General features: G+C 39.4%; 1 protein-coding gene across 3 annotated transcripts; it reads right to left on the bottom strand.

The window, feature by feature from the left end:
- Window positions 1-700: 700 nt before the first annotated feature.
- LOC306858900 (uncharacterized protein) lies at window positions 701-21,012 on the bottom strand (the record flags this gene model as incomplete). Of its 3 annotated transcripts, none has more annotated exons than XM_079399688.1 (4): window positions 20,891-21,012; window positions 20,425-20,528; window positions 3,907-4,201; window positions 701-2,819 (listed from the first exon to the last, which is right to left on the bottom strand). In XM_079399688.1, exon 4 carries the CDS (start codon window positions 2,640-2,642, stop codon window positions 1,305-1,307), a length of 1,338 nt encoding a protein of 445 aa, XP_079255814.1. In that variant the 5' UTR covers window positions 2,643-2,819; window positions 3,907-4,201; window positions 20,425-20,528; window positions 20,891-21,012. The 3 variants fall into 3 exon arrangements, 2 of the variants coding, with proteins under 2 accessions (XP_079255814.1, XP_079255813.1); XR_013783245.1 differs by having other exon boundaries at window positions 702-2,705; window positions 3,797-4,201; window positions 20,891-20,956; XM_079399687.1 differs by having other exon boundaries at window positions 1,305-2,705; window positions 3,797-4,201; window positions 20,866-20,971.
- Window positions 21,013-21,645: the final 633 nt, after the last annotated feature.

The following is a 21,645-nucleotide window of genomic DNA, read 5'->3' as shown; positions in this document are numbered from 1 at the left end:
TTACACAAAATGAGGAAACCAAAAGATAGTACACACATCAAGTGAAATAAGTTAGCTACTCAAAAAAAAAGTAATTGTTCAAAAACATGTAGGTTTTCAATTAATCAATATATTTAAAAATAGTTGTTTATATTTGAATATTATAGTATGCATTTAAATTATTTTACAAACATATCTAAATTAACATATAAAATATACTTGTTGCTGAGATTTGATGTAGTGACACAATTTTGTTTTGTTTTTATTTCCTGAAAAAAGTATCACAGATCCCGAAAAATAAAGCAGCACAACTGTTTCCAACATTGATTATAAATCAGCATATTAGAATGATTTCTGAAGGATCATGTGACACTGAAAATTCAGCTTTGCTTCACAGGAATAAATTATATTTTAAAGTATATTAAAATAGAACACTTTTCCTTTTATTTAAATTGCAATAATATTTCACAATATTATTTTGTGAAATAATATTCAGTAGTTTTTAGTAAATAGATACAGCCTTGATGAGCATAAGAAACTTTTTAAAAAAACAAAAAAACTTTTACTGATCCTAAACTTTTAAATGGCAGTGTATTATACTGTAAAACATGTTTTCTCAGGTAATCTAAAATGTGCATCATTTAGTGTAGTGGCCCAGAGAGGATGTTGTTTGTCTGGGTCTCAGTCAGTGCAGTCAGAGAGGCTCAAAACAGCAGAGTTTCAGGTGTTAAAGGAAGACTTTATTACACAGAGTAACAAAGCCGAGTAAGACAGACGCCACATTCACCGTCTCACTGGTCTTTGTTTGTTCAGATGACACATTTTATACCCTCTAACTATCAACAATGTTTCAAGGTTGGCGCTTTCTATTTTTTATTAGCCATATCTTATTTCAGTTATGCAGACATTCAGTTTTAGACTAATTTAACACATTATCCAATGTATTGATTACTTTCGTGATTTTACATTCTCTTTTTAGTAATGTTAGTAAGATAATAACATTTCTATATTTTACTACTATATTTCACAATATTAGTTACATCAAGGGTCAAATCAAATATAAACAGCACATTAAAGGTAAAAGTTACACTTTTGTGTGTGTGTGCTGTATAGGTCTGGTATAAATAATGTTTTTACTCAGGTGGTCGAAATGTCCACCCAATAGAGAAAAAAATTTGCTCAGCAACAAAAAAACAATTAGAGGGAACATTGCTTGTAAAGGACAGATTTATCCAGTGCATATGATATTTTATTGCTTGATGCATTATTGTGACATTTGTTGAGGACGCAGCATCAGATCTGAAAGTACTGGATCTAAAGATGATCTACTTACTGTGATGTCTTTTTGTATGTGTGTGTAGAGCAGAAGATTGATTAAAATGCTGCCCACATGCAGTGCAGTGATACGGTTTCTCTCCAGTGTGGATCCTCTCATGTGTTTTCAGAATTGATGACTGATTGAAGCTCTTGTCACAGTGTGAACACTTGTAAGGTTTCTCTCCAGTGTGGATCCTCTCATGTGTTTTCAGATGTACTGACTGATTGAAGCTCTTGTCACAGTGTGAACACTTGTAAGGTTCTTCTCCAGTGTGGATTTTCTCATGTGTTTTCAGAGTTGATGACCTGTTGAAGCTCTTATCACAGTGTGAACACTTGTAAGGTTTCTCTCCAGTGTGGATCCTCTCATGTTTTTTCAGATGTGATGACTGATTGAAGCTCTCTTCACAGTGTGAACACTTGTAAGGTTTTTCTCTAGTGTGGATTTTCTCATGTGTTTTCAGATGTGATGACTGATTGAAGCTCTTGTCACAGTGTGAACACTTGTAAGGTTTCTCTTCAGTGTGGATCCTCTCATGTGTTTGCAGAATTGATGACTGATTGAAGCTCTTGTCACAGTGTGAACACTTGTAAGGTTTTTCTCTAGTGTGGATCCTCTCATGTGTTTTCAGATGTGATGACCTGTTGAAGCTCTTGTCACAGTGTGAACACTTGTAAGGTTTCTCTCCAGTGTGGATCCTCTCATGTGTTTTCAGATTTCCTGAATGATTGAAGCTCTTGTCACAGTGTGAACACTTGTAAGGTTTCTCTCCAGTGTGGATTTTCTCATGTGTTTTCAGAATTGATGACTGATTGAAGCTCTTGTCACAGTGTGAACACTTGTAAGGTTTTTCTTTAGTGTGGATTTTCTCATGTGTTTTCAGATGTGATGACTGATTGAAGCTCTTGTCACAGTGTGAACACTTGTAAGGTTTTTCTTTAGTGTGGATTTTCTCATGTGTTTGCAGAATTGATGACTGATTGAAGCTCTTGTCACAGTGTGAACACTTGTAAGGTTTCTCTCCAGTGTGGATCCTCTCATGTGTTTTCAGATGTACTGACTGATTGAAGCTCTTGTCACAGTGTGAACACTTGTAAGGGTTTTCTCTAGTGTGGATTTTCTCATGTGTTTTCAGAATTGATGACTGATTGAAGCTCTTGTCACAGTGTGAACACTTGTAAGGTTTCTCTCCAGTGTGGATCCTCTCATGTGTTTTCAGATGTGATGACCGATTGAAGCTCCTGTCACAGTGTGAACAATTGTAAGGTTTTTCTCCAGTGTGGATCCTCTCATGCAGTTTCAAACTGTTTGCTGAAATAAAAGTCTTTTCACACTGAAAGCACATGTACTCTCTCACACCAGAATGTATTTTCTGATGTTCTTTCAAACGATGTAGTAATGAAAAACTCTTTCCACACAAATAACATGAATGTGGTTTCTCCTTTGTATGAACTTTCAGGTGTGTCCTCAGGTTTGTAGCCCACAAAAATGTTTTGCCGCATTGATCACATGAGTACAATGTCTCTCCAGTGTGGATCCTCTCATGTTTTTTCAGATGTGATGACTGATTGAAGCTCTCTTCACAGTGTGAACACTTGTAAGGTTTTTCTCTAGTGTGGATTTTCTCATGTGTTTTCAGATGTGATGACTGATTGAAGCTCTTGTCACAGTGTGAACACTTGTAAGGTTTCTCTTCAGTGTGGATCCTCTCATGTGTTTGCAGAATTGATGACTGATTGAAGCTCTTGTCACAGTGTGAACACTTGTAAGGTTTTTCTCTAGTGTGGATCCTCTCATGTGTTTTCAGATGTGATGACCTGTTGAAGCTCTTGTCACAGTGTGAACACTTGTAAGGTTTCTCTCCAGTGTGGATCCTCTCATGTGTTTTCAGATTTCCTGAATGATTGAAGCTCTTGACACAGTGTGAACACTTGTAAGGTTTCTCTCCAGTGTGGATTTTCTCATGTGTTTTCAGAATTGATGACTGATTGAAGCTCTTGTCACAGTGTGAACACTTGTAAGGTTTTTCTTTAGTGTGGATTTTCTCATGTGTTTTCAGATGTACTGACTGATTGAAGCTCTTGTCACAGTGTGAACACTTGTAAGGGTTTTCTCTAGTGTGGATTTTCTCATGTGTTTTCAGAATTGATGACTGAATGAAGCTCTTGTCACAGTGTGAACACTTGTAAGGGTTTTCTCTAGTGTGGATTTTCTCATGTGTTTGCAGAATTGATGACTGATTGAAGCTCTTGTCACAGTGTGAACACTTGTAAGGTTTCTCTCCAGTGTGGATCCTCTCATGTGTTTTCAGATGTGATGACCGATTGAAGCTCCTGTCACAGTGTGAACAATTGTAAGGTTTTTCTCCAGTGTGGATCCTCTCATGCAGTTTCAAACTGTTTGCTGAAATAAAAGTCTTTTCACACTGAAAGCACATGTACTCTCTCACACCAGAATGTATTTTCTGATGTTCTTTCAAACGATGTAGTAATGAAAAACTCTTTCCACACAAATAACATGAATGTGGTTTCTCCTTTGTATGAACTTTCAGGTGTGTCCTCAGGTTTGTAGCCCACAAAAATGTTTTGCCGCATTGATCACATGAGTACAATGTCTCTCCAGTGTGGATGTTCTTATGATCCTTAAGGCTTGATGATTGTGAGAAGCTCTTCCCGCACTGATCACAAGCGAACGGTTTCTCTCCAGTATGAGCTCTCATGTGAACATCAAGATGATATTTGTGTGAGAAACTCTTTCCACACTTAGTGCAGGTGAAAGATTTCTTGTCCCTTCTTTTCTTTAAATCTTTCTGTTTGGGTTTTTCTCCACTTTTGATTTTTGATACATGACTTTTATCCTCAACTTCACTCAATTCCTCTTTAACCTCATTGTCTTCAATCAACTCTGAAATAAAAGTAAAACAGTTAATTTTCAATAACTTTTTAAAAAACACAAAAGTGAAAGAGCATAAGAAGTTGAAAGGACATACAGGTGCTGGTCATAAAATTAGAATATCATGAAAAAGTTTATTTCAGGAATACCATTCAAAAAGTGAAACTTGTATATTAGATTAATTCATTACACACAGACTGATATATTTCAAATGTTTATTTCCTTTAATTTTGATGATTATAACTGACAACTCATGAAAGTCCCAAATTCAGTATCTCAGAAAATTAGAATATCAATTAAGACCAATGCAAAAAAAATGATTTTTAGAAATGTTGGCCAACTGAAAAGTATGAACATGAAAAGTATGAGCATGTACAGCACTCAATATTTAGTTGGGGCTCCTTTGGCCTGGATTACTGCAGCAATGCGGCGTGGCATGGAGTCGATCAGTCTGTGGCACTGCTCAGGTGTTATGAGAGCCCATGTTGCTCTGATAGTGGCCTTCAGCTCTTCTGAATTGTTGGGTCTGGCGTATTGCATCTTCCTCTTCACAATACCCCATAGGTTTTCTATGGGGTTAAGGTCAGGCGAGTTTGCTGGCCAATCAAGAACAGGGATACCATGGTCCTTAAACCAGGTACTGGTAGCTTTGGCAGTGTGTGCAGGTGCCAAGTCCTGTTGGAAAATTAAATCTGCATCTCCATAAAGTTGGTCAGCAGCAGGAAGCATGAAGTGCTCTAAAACTTCCTGGTAGACGGCTGCGTTGACCTTGGACCTCAGAAAACACAATGGACCAACACCAGCAGATGACATGGCACCCCAAACCATCAATGACTGTGGAAACTTTACACTGGACCTCAAGCAACGTGGATTATGTGCCTCTCCTCTCTTCCTCCAGACTCTGGGACCTTGATTTCCAAAAGGAAATGCAAAATTTACTTTCATCAGAGAACATAACTTTGGACCACTCAGCAGCAGTCCAGTCAAGACGCTTCTGACGCTGTCTCTTGTTCAAGAGTGGCTTGACACAAGGAATGCGACAGCTGAAACCCATGTCTTGCATACGTCTGTGCGTGGTGGTTCTTGAAGCACTGACTCCAGCTGCAGTCCACTCTTTGTGAATCTCCCCCACATTTTTGAATGGGTTTTGTTTCACAATCCTCTCCAGGGTGCGGTTATCCCTATTGCTTGTACACTTTTTTTCTACCACATCTTGTCCTTCCCTTCGCCTCTCTATTAATGTGCTTGGACACAGAGCTCTGTGAACAGCCAGCCTCTTTAGCAATGACCTTTTGTGTCTTGCCCTCCTTGTGCAAGGTGTCAATGGTCGTCTTTTGGACAACTGTCAAGTCAGCAGTCTTCCCCATGATTGTGTAGCCTACAGAACTAGACTGAGAGGCCATTTAAAGGCTTTTGCAGGTTTTTTGAGTTAATTAGCTGATTAGAGTGTGGCACCAGGGGTCTTCAATATTGAACATTTTCACAATATTCTAATTTTCTGGAATACTGAATTTGGGACTTTCATTAGTTGTCAGTTATAATAATCAAAATTAAAGGAAATAAACATTTGAAATATATCAGTCGTGTGTAATGAATGAATCTAATATACAAGTTTCACTTTTTGAATGGTATTACTGAAATAAATAAACTTTTTCATGATATTCTAATTTTATGACCAGCACCTGTAAAAACAAACCCTGATATAACAGAAGTAGGCAATTGTTATAATTTTGATGCAATTTCATAAATTACACTTCCCTGAAACTTTCCATGAATGAGGTACACTGATCTTCAAATTATTCGTTTTAAAATATTATAGGCACAAATCTCATGTTTCTATAGAGAGAACTATTAAATATGTTTGATCAACTACATGAGCGAAAGTCTTGTATCGCAGCATGCAGCAGCTCTTGAAGTGCAGAGATGCGCTGATGTTTTTACTCATATACTATATTGAATAAATGTACGCAGGAATTTCACTGATTATAAACTTGAAAGCTGTGGGAATTAGTAAAGCTATGCGATATACACGCTAGTGTTGTCAAAAGACAGTACTAAAGAAATGAAAACGTCATGGTATCGGGTTTATTTAAGCACCGGTGGTACAGAGTACCCGGTTAACCCGGTTCTTGCTGCGCTATCCGAAAGGTGTGCAGATGCGCTCTCTTCATAAAAGCACCGAGACATGGTGACATCAAAAGGAGAAAACTAGCAAACACTTTAAAGATGACACCCGGATCAAATGAAAGAGCTCAAGCAGGTAAATTTTAATTTAATATTTAGATCTTTTGTTATGAAAATTATTCCATATTTTAATTTGAATGTTGAATTGAAATAAACATCGCCATTATTAGCGGAGTTAATCGTTAGCATAAGCGTGGCTAACGCTAATATAATGAGCATTAGAATGAAGTTTTTTTTATTAGATATTTAATGCGCCTATAACTTTTATTAGGGTAAAAAAATAAAAAAACAGGAGGACATGATGGTATTTACTATTTTTACACACCAGAGGCTTTTTTTAATCTAAAATATGCGTTAGAGAATGTACTAATGGTTAACAGTGTTTACATCGTATCAGAACAGCAGTTCTGGGCTTTTTCTTTTTTAGCTAGTTGTTTTCTTGGCTGGATAACTAGCAGGTTTTAAAAGCCCTTTGAAATTGAAAAATGTACACAGTTTGGATTAAATGAAAGTACAGTCAAATTTTATTGAGTTGAATCTCAGAAATTAGTATCAAAGAACTACACTTCCCAGAATGCACCAGCAACAGCAAACCGGCTGCTTATTACCTGATCAGTTATTATCACTGATTTTGAGCACCTGGAAAGACATGAGGTCTTCAGTCATTTAAACAAATGAACTTTACGGAGAAGACACTCCAAGTTCACTCACTCGTAGGTTCAGTCCAAAGACGCCAATGGTTGGTGAAATACTTTACTTACTTTTATGGTGTTTGAAATGCTTCTTAATATGTTTGAACTATGTTTAATTGCTGTCTGGATTGGTTAAGGAACACATTGTAGCATTGATTTCATTGAATTTTTGTTAGGTGGGTTCTTTATTCAATGTAGAAGGCTTAGGTGGGTAATTAGTCATAAAATGTATTTAAAATGTTTAATTTAATCAATTAAAAATGGTTAACTGAAATGTTTAATTAAAAATGGTAACTTTGTTCTCGGTCTTTAAAGGTTTACAACCTAATTCAGTGGACCGAACAATCACTGATAAAGCTAAAAGGAAAATAAAAGTGATTTGAGTCGGAAATTTGAGTTGTCCTTGTGTCCTTTGGAAAATTGAGCAAGAGGAGGACTTGACAGTTGTAAACCACGCGGAGCGGCCTGGTCCTGAGGATAAACGCTTCAGATCCAGAAATAAGCTGTTGACGCAGAGGAAGTCAAGATGGCGGAAGATGTCTTGGGGAAGTCGGTCCAGCTGCTCAAGAAGGAGAGGACCACTGCAAAAAGCAGCTTCACCAGACAAGCCAACTTCATTTCAAGAGGAGCAAGCAGTATGCTTCAAGTGGAGTTAATGGAAGAATTCACTAAGTTTTCAGTCTTTTTCAGAAAGATGCTCGATGCCAATGATGACTACAGGATAGGACTGGAGGCTGACATTAAGACTGAAGATAAGGAAGCAGGTCTGGATGAACAGCAAGAGGCCGACATTGATAGATCTGTAAATGAAGGTGAAACAAAGTTGGCTGAGATAAGGGACATTGTCCAAACAAACCTGTGGTCGAGGTATGGAAAGAGTGAACTTCTTGTGGCAATCTTGGAAGCAGAAAAAGCTATTGATAAAGCGGCTGATGTACCTGTGGAAAGTGCCAATTTAGAGGGCTATGAAGTGCACCTCGCTCTCTTAGAGAAGAGAATAAAAGAGGCCAGCTTAGCAATGTCAACATGGGAGAGATGGATCCCTGTAGAATTAAAGGACGAATTAGAGGGAAGAGTCAAGGACGTAAGAGCATCCTACTGCAGGCTTGAGTTAAGGAAAGCTGAATTTGCCACTGCACGGACGATCAACGAGCAAGGTACAGGAGTGAAACCACCACCCCTACCGGTAACATCCACTCCAATAGTGAGAATCAAGCCAACTTCTCTACCTATCTTCAATGGAAGTAAGAGAGAATATCACAGATGGAGGAAAGACTGGGAAAGCCTGCAAAAACGGGGAGAACCATCTGGATCAATTGAAGTTAAGAAAATTCAACTCTTGGTGAGTGTGGATGACAAAATCTCAAAAGACCTCAGACTTTCAACCTACACCACTGCCAATGACATGTTCAGAGTCCTGGAAAACAGATATGGCAACAAGTCAACCATCACAGTGGAAATCCTTGAAGAGCTGGAGAAGATGCCACATGTTAAGGGGAACCAGCCAAGAAAGGTCATTGACCTCATACAGTCAGTAGAGAAAGCCCTAGCAGATCTTACAGAGTTAGGAAACTCTGGAGCCATAAAGAACCCACTGGTAATTAAAACCATTGAAAGCAAGTTGCCTGACTTTATTAAAAGAGACTGGGTGATGTTCATGGTTGAACCCCGAAACAATGTCACATCAGACAACCACTTTGTCATGCTCTTGAAATTCCTGAAAAGTCAAGAAGAAATACTAGAGAGACTCGAACAGCTCAGAACTGTGGAGAAGGTAGAGAAATTCGATCGTTCAGAAAAAAAGTATGATCGAAAGATTGCCTCAACAAAAACCACAAAGAAAGAAGAGCTTGATGAGGTATGTGGTGTCTGTGGTGATAGTGGGCACAACAACAAAATCTTCTTCTGTAGAAAGTTCAAAAGACTTAAGCTACCTGAAAAAAAAGCTGCTTTGAGAAAGCTGGGAGCATGCAGAAAATGTCTCGGATGCCATGATGAAGATGGATACTGTAGAGACACTTTCCTATGCAGAAATAAAGACTGTAAAAGGGAAGGTGGTGCCCCAGACCACCATTTTTTTTCTCTACCCAAAAGGAGAAGTTAGAAGAGGGGAAGAGAGAAAGCGTGGAAAAGACGGCAAAGGTGAAAGCAAACTAACGGAGGAACAAGAGGAGATCTTGTCTGAACTTTCCCCAGAAATGGCAGAGAGATGCAGAAAGGCTTTCACCAACACCAACAAAACTGCAGTGACACTCGATGCTTCAGGCCAGTCTGAGCTTCTGCAGAGGAATGGGCTTTCTGAAATTCCTGTCATCATGATGTTGATGCAAGTTACTGCAAACGCAGGGCAGAAGACTGGGACTTTAATTGACCTTGCTTCAGATACAAATTACATTACCCATAAGGCTGCTGAAAGACTGAGGTTGAAACATGAGAAGATAACTTTAGTTGTGCATGGGGTTGGTGGTATGGCCATGGAAGTGAAAACACAAAGGTATCTCCTCAAAGTCAGAGTCAAGACACCTAAAGGAACAGAGAGAGCTCATGAAATGGTCTGCTACGGTTTGGATGAAATCGCCAGAGTGCATCAAGTAATTGAGCCTAAGAAGTTGAGAAAATTCTTTCCAGATGTCGAACTTAAAGAATTGGAAAGGCCAGAAGAGGTTGAACTTCTCATTAGCCATCGAGAGGGAAGACTCGCTCCCCAGAGGGTAAAAATCATCGGAGACCTCGTCTTGTGGGAGGGTCCATTGGGGAAGACAGTGGGTGGAGCACATCCTGACTTATTTGAAGAAGTGGAGGTTGCAGCATGAGTCCAAAACACACTTCGCTCGCTCCATGAGAACAGCAGCTGTCAAATATCAAGAAATCACAAGTCCAACAACTGACTCAGCTACAGCAGGAGGATGTGGCTCAAAGCAAATTTACAGCTGCCAGTAACCATGAGTTCCTTGAGTGGTGGCATTGGGACAGCATCGGCGCTGCATGTGAGCCAAGATGTGGAGGATGCCGATGTGGAAACTGTCCACCAGGAGGAAAAGAAATGACCCTGGCAGAGGAAAGGGAACTGGAGATCATTAAAGGAGGCCTCACCTACAAGAAGGGGGATGCTCATACATCAGCTCCACATTGGGATGCAAAGTATCCTTGGACGGTAGATCCAGCCACTCTCCCAAATAACAAAGGTGCAGTCCAGGCTTTTTTCTTAAGGATGGAAAAGCAACTAAGTAGAGAGCCAGACTGGAAAAATCGCATATGCTACCCAGATCCATGAGATGGTCGAACGAGGCGCAGCCATAAAACTCACCAACAAAATCATGGACAAGTGGAACAGACCAGTGTGGTATGTAAGCCACCTGGTGGCGCCAAACCCTCATTCAGTGACAACACCAATTCGTATTGTATGGAATAGTAGCCAGAAATACAAAGGCATGAGTATGAATGATCTTCTTCTGAAGGGACCAGACGTTCTCAACCCTATCAGAGCCGTCCTGTTGAGGTTCAGAGAAGGGACGTATGCATCTTTAGGAGACATCAAAAAGATGTACAACTCTGTATGGCTGGAGGAGCGTGAGATGCATCTTCACAGGTTCCTCTGGAGGGACAGCCCAGATGAAGAGAGAAGTGAATATGCAATTACCAGAGTCAATATTGGGGACAGACTTGCTGGTTGCATTGCTCAGTTGGCTATGAGGGAAACAGCACGCCTGCCCAACTTTCTTCACTTGGAGGATGAGCGCAGAGTCATTGAAGAGGACAGTTATGTGGATGACCTCTTAACCTCCCAAAATGACCTAAATAAACTTGACAAAATTACAGCAAATGTTGAAGAGATCTTGAAAGCTGGAGGTTTCTTCTTAAAACCATGGGTCCGGTCAGGGCAAAGTGGGAGGCAAGGAATGGAGACGGAAGACCTAAGAGAGAAACAAGGTAAAACCTTAATTCTTCCAAATCAAATGAGGGACGAAGATAACAAAGCCTTGGGTATAGGCTACCAAATGGATGAAGATAAGCTCCACATGTTAACCTCAGTTAACTTTTCCAAAAGGAAGAAGAAAATAAGAGTTGGGAAAGATCTTCTCAAGGAGGAGGTGAGAACTGAAACACCTAAGCCACTGACTAGGAGAGCTCTCTTAAGTCAAGTGGCTGGACCGTATGACCCAATTGGCTTAATTACACCTGCCAAACAAAAGGGACAAATTCTTGTAAGAAAGGCATTCCAAGAGGGAGGGGGTGGGAAACTAACCCAAGAAACCTGGGACCAACCTCTCTCAGAAAGCCTCAGAGAAGAAGCCATACAGCTTTTTGAAGAATATGTGCAGCTTGGACAGGTGAAATTCCACAGGAGCCTCACACCAGCTGGCTGGAAAGGGAAACCTTGGGGCATCACATTCTCTGATGGAAGTGACAAATCCTATGGAGCTGTGATGTACTTAAGATGGGAAACAAGTCAAGGCACTGAAGTTCGACTCGTTGAATCAAAAGCCAAACTGACACCCCTGGATCAGAAAGGAGAAGCTGTAAAAGCTGAGATCTGTGGTGCTGTCTTTGCAGCCAGGATCAGGAAGTATGTGGAAAAGCATGCTCGAATGAAGATCGAGAGATGGTTCCATCTACTCGACAGTCAAACGGTCTTGGGAGCCATTCAAAGAGTCAGCTATGGGTACAAAACTTTCTTTGCGAATAGAGTGGGTGAAATCCAGAAGGCTGGACTAGTGCAAGACTGGTGGTTGATCCGTGGAGATCTAAACATAGCTGACATCATAACAAGAGGGGGTGCTCCTGAAGATTTGAAGGAGAATTCCACATGGCAAAATGGACCAGAGTTCCTGAAGTGGCCAGTGGAGAAGTGGCCTATAAGATCAGCTGGAGAGGTAGCAGCTCATGCCAGGGAGAGTGTAAACAAGCTCCAGAGGAAGGTATTCTCAGGTGCATTAACAAGAGCTCAAGCAAGGAGTCAGCAGAAAAAAGACCAACGAGGCACTCAGGAAAGTCCAAAGAGTGAAACTCAAGAAGGAATACCTGTGGAAAACCCAATTCTTCTTCTAAAAAGAAAGCCCACTGGCTGGGTTAAAGATCTTGTGGAAGTAAGAAGATCCAGTAGCCTGTCCAAACTGGTGAAAGTCGTTGCCTGGGTATGTCTAGCTGCCAACCAGTGGCTGAAGAGGAAGTGCCAGGCTCCTAAACAGTCAAAGTGGGAGATGAGATCACCCAAGCAAGCTGTGCTAACTGTCAAAGAATGAGAAGATGCACTCAAAGACATTTTCCTTGCAGCTCAAAAAGGTACAGTTTTTTCAGACACAACTCTAAGCAGACTGGCAGTATACAAAGATGTGAACTCTGGATTGCTAGTTTGTGGAGGCAGAATTCAGACATTCAACGAAGAGAAGACAGCAGTGCCAGTTTTACCATTTGAAGCATGGGTGTCTACACTGCTGGCACAGGAATCCCACAAAGCAAACCATGAGGGAGTGGCAGGAACCCTTCTCCGCATGAGGAAGAAAGCCTGGGTAATAAAAGGTCGTAGACTTGCCAAGAAAATGGTTGACAGCTGTGTGGTCTGCAGGAAAAACAAGGCAAAACGATGTCAACAAATCATGGCTGACCTGCCTCTAGAGCGAACAGGGCCAGCTGCACCTTTTGAATTCACCACTATGGACCTGTTCGGCCCTTGTGAAGTGAAAGATGAGGTCAAGAAGAGAACAAGACTCAAAGTATGGGGAATAGTCTTCTGCTGCATGGCTTCCAGAGCCATACACACTGAAGTGGTGAGTGACATGTCATCTGAAGGATTCCTGCTAGCCTATCAAAGGTTCACTTCACTGAGAGGACACCCTAGGAAACTCTGGTCAGACCCTGGCACTAATTTTGTGGGAGCCAAACCTGCACTAGAGAAGCTTCATGAATTCCTTAACCGACTAAACAAGTCTGAACTTAAAGACACAGCTGCCAAGCATGGTACAGAATGGTCGTGGAAGATTCACCCTGCAGACTCTCCCCATAGGAATGGTGCAGCAGAGGCAGCTGTCAAAGTAGTGAAGCGGGCGTTGAACAACCTTGGTGGAGATGGTGTTTTCACATGGGGAGAATTCCAAACTTTTCTCTTCATGGCAGCCAACCTTGTAAATGAGAGACCCATCGATGCAAGAACTCAAAGCAGAGAAGACTGTGTAGAGTACATCACCCCAAATTCTCTGCTTTTAGGACGTACCAATCCAAAGGGAGACCCTGGAGATTTCCAGTTTGATGGCTACCATTACAAAAGACTTAAACATATTCAAGCAGAGGTAAGCAATTTCTGGAAGAAGTGGAGCCAATTGGCTGGACCTAATCTATTTATAAGAAACAAATGGCACACCAAAGAGCGAAATGTTGCTGTTGGAGATGTGGTCTGGTTGGCTGATCAAAACGCCCTGAGAGGACAGTACAAGCTGGCTAGAGTGGTTGGTGTCAATGCTGACAGTAAAGGCATCGTAAGAGATGTGCTTGTGAAGACATTTCCTAGCTATCCTGTTCACATCACAAAGGCAAACGGCAAAGAAGGGCCCACAAGAGCTAACAGAGACAGAGCCAAGAGACTCCAAACCAAAATCCCAGCTACAATTCTTCATAGAGATGTCAGACGCCTTGGGTGCTTCTCAATATCCCTCCTCGCTTCCTCACTCCTCCGTCCTCCATCCTATGACCCGGAAACCGATCGAGCTTAGCCATCTTGAAGGACATCTCAATTCTCTAATTGCACCGTGAGGAGGCGAGGAACGAGGAGTGAGGAGCCTTCCAAAGGAGCTATGAGCGAGGATACACAGGTGTATCCTATGCGGAAGTCTTTTTCATCGAAAAACCTGACGCACGTGTAAATTCTCCTCCCCCTTCTCATCTGTTGTAATAATTTTTAATTTATATTTTACCTTTGCAATTTAAATAAACCATACATGTCATATATTTCAACAGGGCAACTTGCTTTATTAATGTTTATTTTGAAAGTCTTAAAAAACAAACTTTAACAACATAAGGGCAGATCCATTTTGCGTAGCTGATGACGCTCTAAAGTGATGCTAAAGGGAGCGAGGATATATCATTTCACTTGATTCAATTCCTCCATCCTCGCGTCTTTTATGTGCATCCTTCCCTCGTATCCTGAAGGGGTGGAGCGAAGATGCGAGGAAAGGACGCAAGGAAAGGAAACGAGGATGCACAAATAAGAATTGAGAAGCACCCCTTGTCATTCTACTTCCCATTGAAGAACAAGCAGAGGTGTGAAGGGCTTGTGTTGACCTCTCTGGTTTTGAAAAAAAACAGGAGCTCAAGTGGGAGGTGTTGAGTTGAATCTCAGAAATTAGTATCAAAGAACTACACTTCCCAGAATGCACCAGCAACAGCAAACCGGCTGCTTATTACCTGATCAGTTATTATCACTGATTTTGAGCACCTGGAAAGACATGAGGTCTTCAGTCATTTAAACAAACGAACTTTACGGAGAAGACACTCCAAGTTCACTCACTCGTAGGTTCAGTCCAAAGACGCCAATGGTTGGTGAAATATTTTACTTACTTTTATGGTGTTTGAAATGCTTCTTAATATGTTTGAACTATGTTTAATTGCTGTCTGGATTGGTTAAGGAACACATTGTAGCATTGATTTCATTGAATTTTTGTTAGGTGGGTTCTTTATTCAATGTAGAAGGCTTAGGTGGGTAATTAGTCATAAAATGTATTTAAAATGTTTAATTGAATTCATTAAAAATGGTTAACTGAAATGTTTAATTAAAAATGGTAACTTTGTTCTCTGTCTTTAAAGGTTTACAACCTAATTCAGTGGACAGAACAATCACTGATAAAGCTAAAAGGAAAATAAAAGTGATTTGAGTCGGAAATTTGAGTTGTCCTTGTGTCCTTTGGAAAATTGAGCAAGAGGAGGACTTGACAGTACAGTCAAATTTTATCTCCTGGATAGACTTTTTTTAATGCTACAGTTTCCATCTATTTGATATACACTTGTCTTAAAGGGGTACTATTATGCTCTTTTACAAAGTCTTGATTTTGTTTTGGGGGTGTACTAGAACAGGGGTTTTCAACCTTTTAGGACATGCACCCCCCTAAGTTTGTCTAATTTCACTCGCAACCCCCCCCGCGTGAGCCCAAAGTGTGCGAACATCATTCACATATTGTTTGCTGCGTTTCCAGTGCGTAGCATTAAGAAACATATAACCAGTTTACCTGATTCAGTGTGATGGCTGAGCTTGTTTCTGAGATAACAACATGCCAATCTGTGGTTGGATTTCTGACATGACTAACCGTAAATCATTTTACACCATTCTCACTGTCGCCGAACAGCGGGAGTCAGATTGCCCCCTAGCGGATGGCTGAAGAATTGAAAGCTCGTATTCATAAATCTTCAAGGCAATGTCTCTGAATTAATTGATGCTCACGCCCCACAGGTTGAAAACCCCTGTACTAGAACATGCTCTCATGCTTGGTGGTTCGAAAATTATTTTTCACATAATTTACATTTATTACAATACCTTTCTCCCCATCCTGGCACAAACGTCTCAATTAGTTCCGGGTTTGATGAAGGCCCTCCTTCCATAAAACGAAATGTGTTGTGATTGGTTAGCTGTCCCAGTGCGTTGCAATTGGGCGAACAGCTTAGACGGCGTTTCAATACTGCCAATACTTACATTAAATGTAATCTTATCTAAACTTATTATAAAAGCTGAGGTTTGTTATTTACTGAAATGTTATATTTTAGCTGGAGTCGATGATCTTATGTTGCATTTGGTCAGACTCGGCCGACTGCTTTACTTAAGGCACAATATGTACGATTTTTTTTATTAAAACATCCAAAAACTACAGAAGTTCTAAGCGGCCATGCATTATTATTTTTTTTCCTTCTCGTTTTCTCGACATAACAAAAGTTGTTTTCTTGTTATCACAACTTATTTTTCTCGTTAACTCGACATAACGAAAGGTTGTTCTCTAAGTTACACAACTGCACCAACAGGTGGCAGTATATAACTACCGACGGGGAGCTGTATACTGTATGTCCACATACTGTACACGTTTGGGACAGAGGACCTTCTTTGTGATCGCTATCATTTGTGCAGTTTATTACTGACATAGAATTAACATTATAAATGCTTGAATAAATATGATAATTTAGCTTGAAATTGTATCTGTTATCTTACGTTATTACTGCTGCACGACTCACAGTTCCTCATTTAGGCTACAATGGCATTTGTAATGTGCATCTGTATTTTTAGTATTTATCGTTAATAAATGTATATTAATAAGAAATGTGATTTACGCGTGTATAATTTAGTTCAATGATGTTATACAGTGTTGTAGACTACCTTTTTGTATTTTCTACATTTCTTACACAATTACACGCATCGATCCACGCTTGTAACGCACATGATATCACAACCTATCCTACATGACTAATAAAAATAACAAATTGTTATAAAATATTATTTTATTTCAAACGAATGCGGAACATGAAGTGAGTTCAATCCAAGCAGTTTACGATTTTTAGAATAGGCTAGTTCTTCTTTGATTCTTCTAAGGCACTCCGCCTGCGCTTGCGGTGTTGAATGCTTGTTGTTAGACCATTTAAAAATGTTTACACAAATAAAATCTTTAGCGTAGCCTAACTCTGGACAAAATCAGCAGTGATTAGCCTATTTATTTTATTTATTGTAGACGTTATTTTAAAGTGAAGCATTTGCTGAAATATCCACAAGATACAGTAGCCTATAAGAGCGCACGGTTATCTGTCGATCATTTGCGCATCAAAGGGGGCATTACAAGACGCTTAACGTTGCTTAATGCTTTAGTGTTTTAAAAGAACAGACTCAGTAAACACATTATTAATAAATTATAATAGCCAATGTACAGACAAGATGAGTCCAGAATGCGAACGTAAAGCGTTTTTCTTATATTTCTATGGGTAAAACGCTTAATGCGTTAAACGCATTGCGTTCTTATTATGGGCTTATTTGCTTGTCTGTAGGCTACATAGAATGCTTTATTAATGATGTGTTTACTGAGTTTTGTCTTTTAAAAACACTGCCTTAACACATTAAGCAACGTTACGTGTTGTCCATAGGGTATTCTATGGAGGAAAACGCTTTACATGGAATTAAACGCATAGCGTTTTTATTATGGGCTCATCTGGTCTGTACATTACTAATAACGTGTATGCTGACATTTGTCTTTTAAATACACTCTCAGTTAATGCATTAAGCCAGGTTAAGCATTTAGAATGCTCCTGTCAAGGTTGCGTTCGTTACTATAGCAACAGTAGACTCACAATGCACTGTTTTAAAAATCAAACAATCATTAAAAAGAACCACTTTTGTAATGTCGAAATCACGAGAAAAATAAGTTGTGATAACGAGAAGACAACTTCTGTTATGTCAAGAAAATTAAGTTGAGATCACGAGAAAACAAGAAAAAATAATGCATGGCTGCTTAGAACTTCCGTAAAAAACCACTAGAACAGTGTTATATATTTTGATGATTTGTGTACTTTACATTATCCCAAATGTTTCGAAGAATGTTTAATTCTAGAGAAATAAGCAATTTTAACTAGTGAAACGGACCGTGTCCTTGCGTTGCCTGCCAATTACGTCATACACCCTCGATTTCCGGTTTTGTTTTGTAGAAAACATGGAAACCCCAAAGACACTTTAATATGTTATGCATTTTATTAGACAGGTGACGAACGCACAGAGTAGCATTATAACCGAACTTTCAACACACTCGCATGCATCTAGTATGAGAAAATCATAAAAATATATAGTAGATGCCTCATTAGCGACTGTTTCTATGGGCTGCTATACATAAGCCGTCCGCCATATTGCAGCAGTAAACTTGACGTCATTCACCATAGTAATCACTGAATATTCGAAAGATGCCATAATCCTGCACAGAACGGCTCAACGGCTCTGTGCGAACCTACAGTATGGTGAATGATGTCAAAAATACCGTTCCAAGATGGCGGCCGCATCTACGTGCCTGGAACGGTTGAATAGGGCGTCTATATATCTATATATCGTGTGCACCCGAGGTCGGAAGACAGCGTTCACATCATCCAAACAAACCGAACTCTGACGTCAATCGAACCCGGGTGTGCACCAAAAGTGCTAGTGTGAAAGCACCCTAAATCTTACGCTTAGTCAGAGGTAGGTGTAAAGTGAAAGGTCAGGATTTGCTTGGACATTACTAGTTTTTAGGATTCATGTTTGCTAGTTAATTATTACTGCAGACGTGAATTGTAATGTTTATGGTCTTTTCAGGCAGGATAAGTGATATAAATCGCAAAGCTAGGTGTTGACTATAACACACTGCCAACAGTAATTGACCTAATATAAAAATTTCAAAATACAAACTATAAATATGTTTTTTCAGCCACAGAAAGACGTCAGTAAAACACACAGTGTCACGTAAAGTCACATTTACCTCAGGAAAGACATTCATTGTACATAAACTCGACAGTCAGCTAGAAAAAATAAGCAATGTATTGCATTCATTATATTTTACTTAACCTGCCTACATTTTTAATGTTTGTTTGAAGAAATCTGTCATAGGAACGTGCAGGGAGACTTCAGATATAAAAACGTGGACTTGTTAGAAAATGCTTACTCAGTGAAATCATGGTGAGGTGGCTTCACTTTGTTACGATGTCTTGATCAATTCAGTTCTATATTAGTAGCCTAGTTGTAGCCATTGCACCGTGAACGTAGTCTCAGCTAGCTATATCTATAACTGCAGGAGAATGTGTCAGTGTGGATGTGCATCGTCTACGCCGGGCGTAGTTTTAGTTGGTGCAACAGGTGTAAATATTTATCGTAAAGCTGGACGTTGCAAAGCCCAACGTAGGGCTTACACCCAGCTTTTTTATGTCTAGCTGGTGCAACCGGCCCCTGCTGTTCAAGGCCAGATAAATTTAATTTAAAAAAAAAAAAATCTAAGGGTTTGTCTTTGAGTGTCGGGTGTTTCATTTCTAAATGGCGCTTCAGCTTGCATGGCTTCATACTATCATTTTCCAGCAGATCTGCGCATATGACACACTGGGGCAGCGGTTCAGCATCTGTCCCAGCCACCATAAAGCCAAACTGAAGATAGCTAATGTCATACTTTCTTGTTTTACACTTCTTAGGGATAGGAGCTGACGACGCATCGTTGTCACAACTCCTTTACGTACGTGATGAACTTATCCATAAACTTCCCAAAATCTGTTCCGCTGCTAATCACTGACGTTCTGAAACATGTCTGCACTGACAGCTTAATAAAAGGCAGGCTAATAAGCTCCACCTCTCCCCACCGACAGCAGGCTTTTTCCATTTTTCTATGTATTTTCTACATGAAAAGTGAAACGTAATAAAATACATCCAGTACCCAAATAATGCCTGGTCTCAGTTTTTTCTTGAAAACTATTTGCGCGCCCCCCCTCTGTTTTTTCTTCAAATTTCTAAATTATACAATCTAATTTAGATTAAAAACGGCTCCTGTTGCATGTTTGCAGCATCTTTGTTTGTATCATGATTGAAATGGAAAGAGCACAGAAAAAGCCTTAGAAGAGATTTCTTTTATTTGTGTTACTTAGTTGATTTGGAGCTTGTTTTAAAATGTAAATTTAGTTTTGTTATTTACATTTACATATTATTTAGCAGAGGCTTTTATCCAAAGCGACTTACAAATGAGGAGAATAGAAGCAATCAAAACCAACAAATATATATATTATTATAATGTTATATTTTAATTTCATGAAGAAATGTGCTGCATTTTGCCCAAGCAATAATAAACGGACACATTTAATTTATAATTAGTTTTGAATCTCATTTTGTAAAAAAAAAAGAATTTTGAATCGGTTTGAATCGTGAGTTGAGTGAATCGTTACATCCCTAATTTCATGACATGACACCCATTATATGGTACTTGCCTAAAAGAGGGGTTTATGATGTGCGTTATTAACAGATTACACTAACATTAGGTGACTTAAGCTCTAGCCGTACCCTTATCTTCCACCAACAGAGAGAGAAACCAGTTTTCAAGAGCACCCCCCCTCTACTATTTCCACAAACCGCTCCCTGGTGGATGTGTTCAGGGACCCTGGCTGTTCAAATATAATGTTTAACCTGGAAATAAGATCTTCTCAAGACTGGAATACACTACACCACAGATTTTAAAACACTAGGCATCATACGCTTGCAGACTTTGTAAATAGTGAAGAGAAGCTGGGCATCACACACTAAATGACTGAGGATCATTCACTACTAGACTTTCAGTCGCTCCAATCACAACAAACTCATGCCAATCATTTTAATAAGAATCAAATGCATTGAGAATGAAAACCAACCAGTTTGTTCCTCCAGATCTTCTTGTTTGAGACTGAATACTTCTTCAATCCTGAAGTCTGCAGGCTCCTCTTTAATAAACGCCATGTTTCTGTGTTTGTTCACTCTGTCATGATCAAGATGAGAATAATTAACAAAGAACAATTAATGCAAACTAAATCTTGTGTGTGCGTCTCAATCCGAGTGAAAAACAAACAAACAGCCTCAAAACTAACACTACACTTTAAACAATCTATATACAAAGTTTATTTATTTCAACATTATTTATATTTATTTCATGATATATATATATTTCGTAATTAAACTTGTTGCACGTGTTTGTTGTTGTTTTGAAAAGCAGGCGTCGAGCGATTATTGTTTATTATTATTATTCTCCAGATTCGTGTTTACTAAACTAATTCACGGTATATTAGAAATAAGACGCGACTTTACTGTTAACTTACTCGTCTGTGGATGCTCTTTACTCACACAAGACAACGCTCTTTAATATCACAGTCTTCCGATGTTAATGTATCTCATAGTTCACTGCGGACTGCAAGAGAGGGGTGTAACGTGTAGCAGGGGGCGTAACTTGAAGTTGTCCAAATCACACAGAACCACGCGAGATGTTGTTGGCTAGTGATGGGAAGTTCGGATCATTTTACCGACTCGGACCTTTGAGTCTCGTTCAGCAAAATGAACGAATCTTTTTTCGAGTCATTTTGTTCATTTTAGCTAAATATAATTCAAATGTTATCTGTTACTTTCCAAACACATCTATTACTTATGCAAACGTTTATCACACTACAAACAATACAAAACTATGCTATAAGAAACAGAAAATATTACTTAATTGTTTACCTGGGTCTTTAGTCTATGATTAGCGCACCACCTCTTATCTGACAAGTGTTCGGATTTGAGTCGTTCGTTCATCACGTGACAGCCCCATACGCTTAACCAATGCAGCCTGAGCCGGAAAGAGAATTGTTTTTTTTTTTCATTGTTTAAATTCATTTGGGATTAGTTATTCTCTTAGCTAGAAAGCTTTTTTTTTGCACAAAAGTGTTATTTATTTTAAAGTTTATTTATTTTATTTATTATTTTAAAAAAAGCCTAGCTTGTTGTGCAGTATTTTGTTTGAGTTTTTTAAGGCTCTGTGGCTTTAGTATATTTTAATTTTCTTGTATTTTTTATTTAAATAGTTTAAATTCATTTTGGAATAGTTATCTTCTTTGCTATAGCTT

The sequence above is a fragment of the Barbus barbus genome (genome assembly GCF_936440315.1).
Source record: "Barbus barbus genome assembly, chromosome: 39".
Taxonomy (NCBI): Eukaryota; Metazoa; Chordata; class Actinopteri; order Cypriniformes; family Cyprinidae; genus Barbus; species Barbus barbus.
This window is presented reverse-complemented; position numbering and strand designations above follow the sequence as displayed.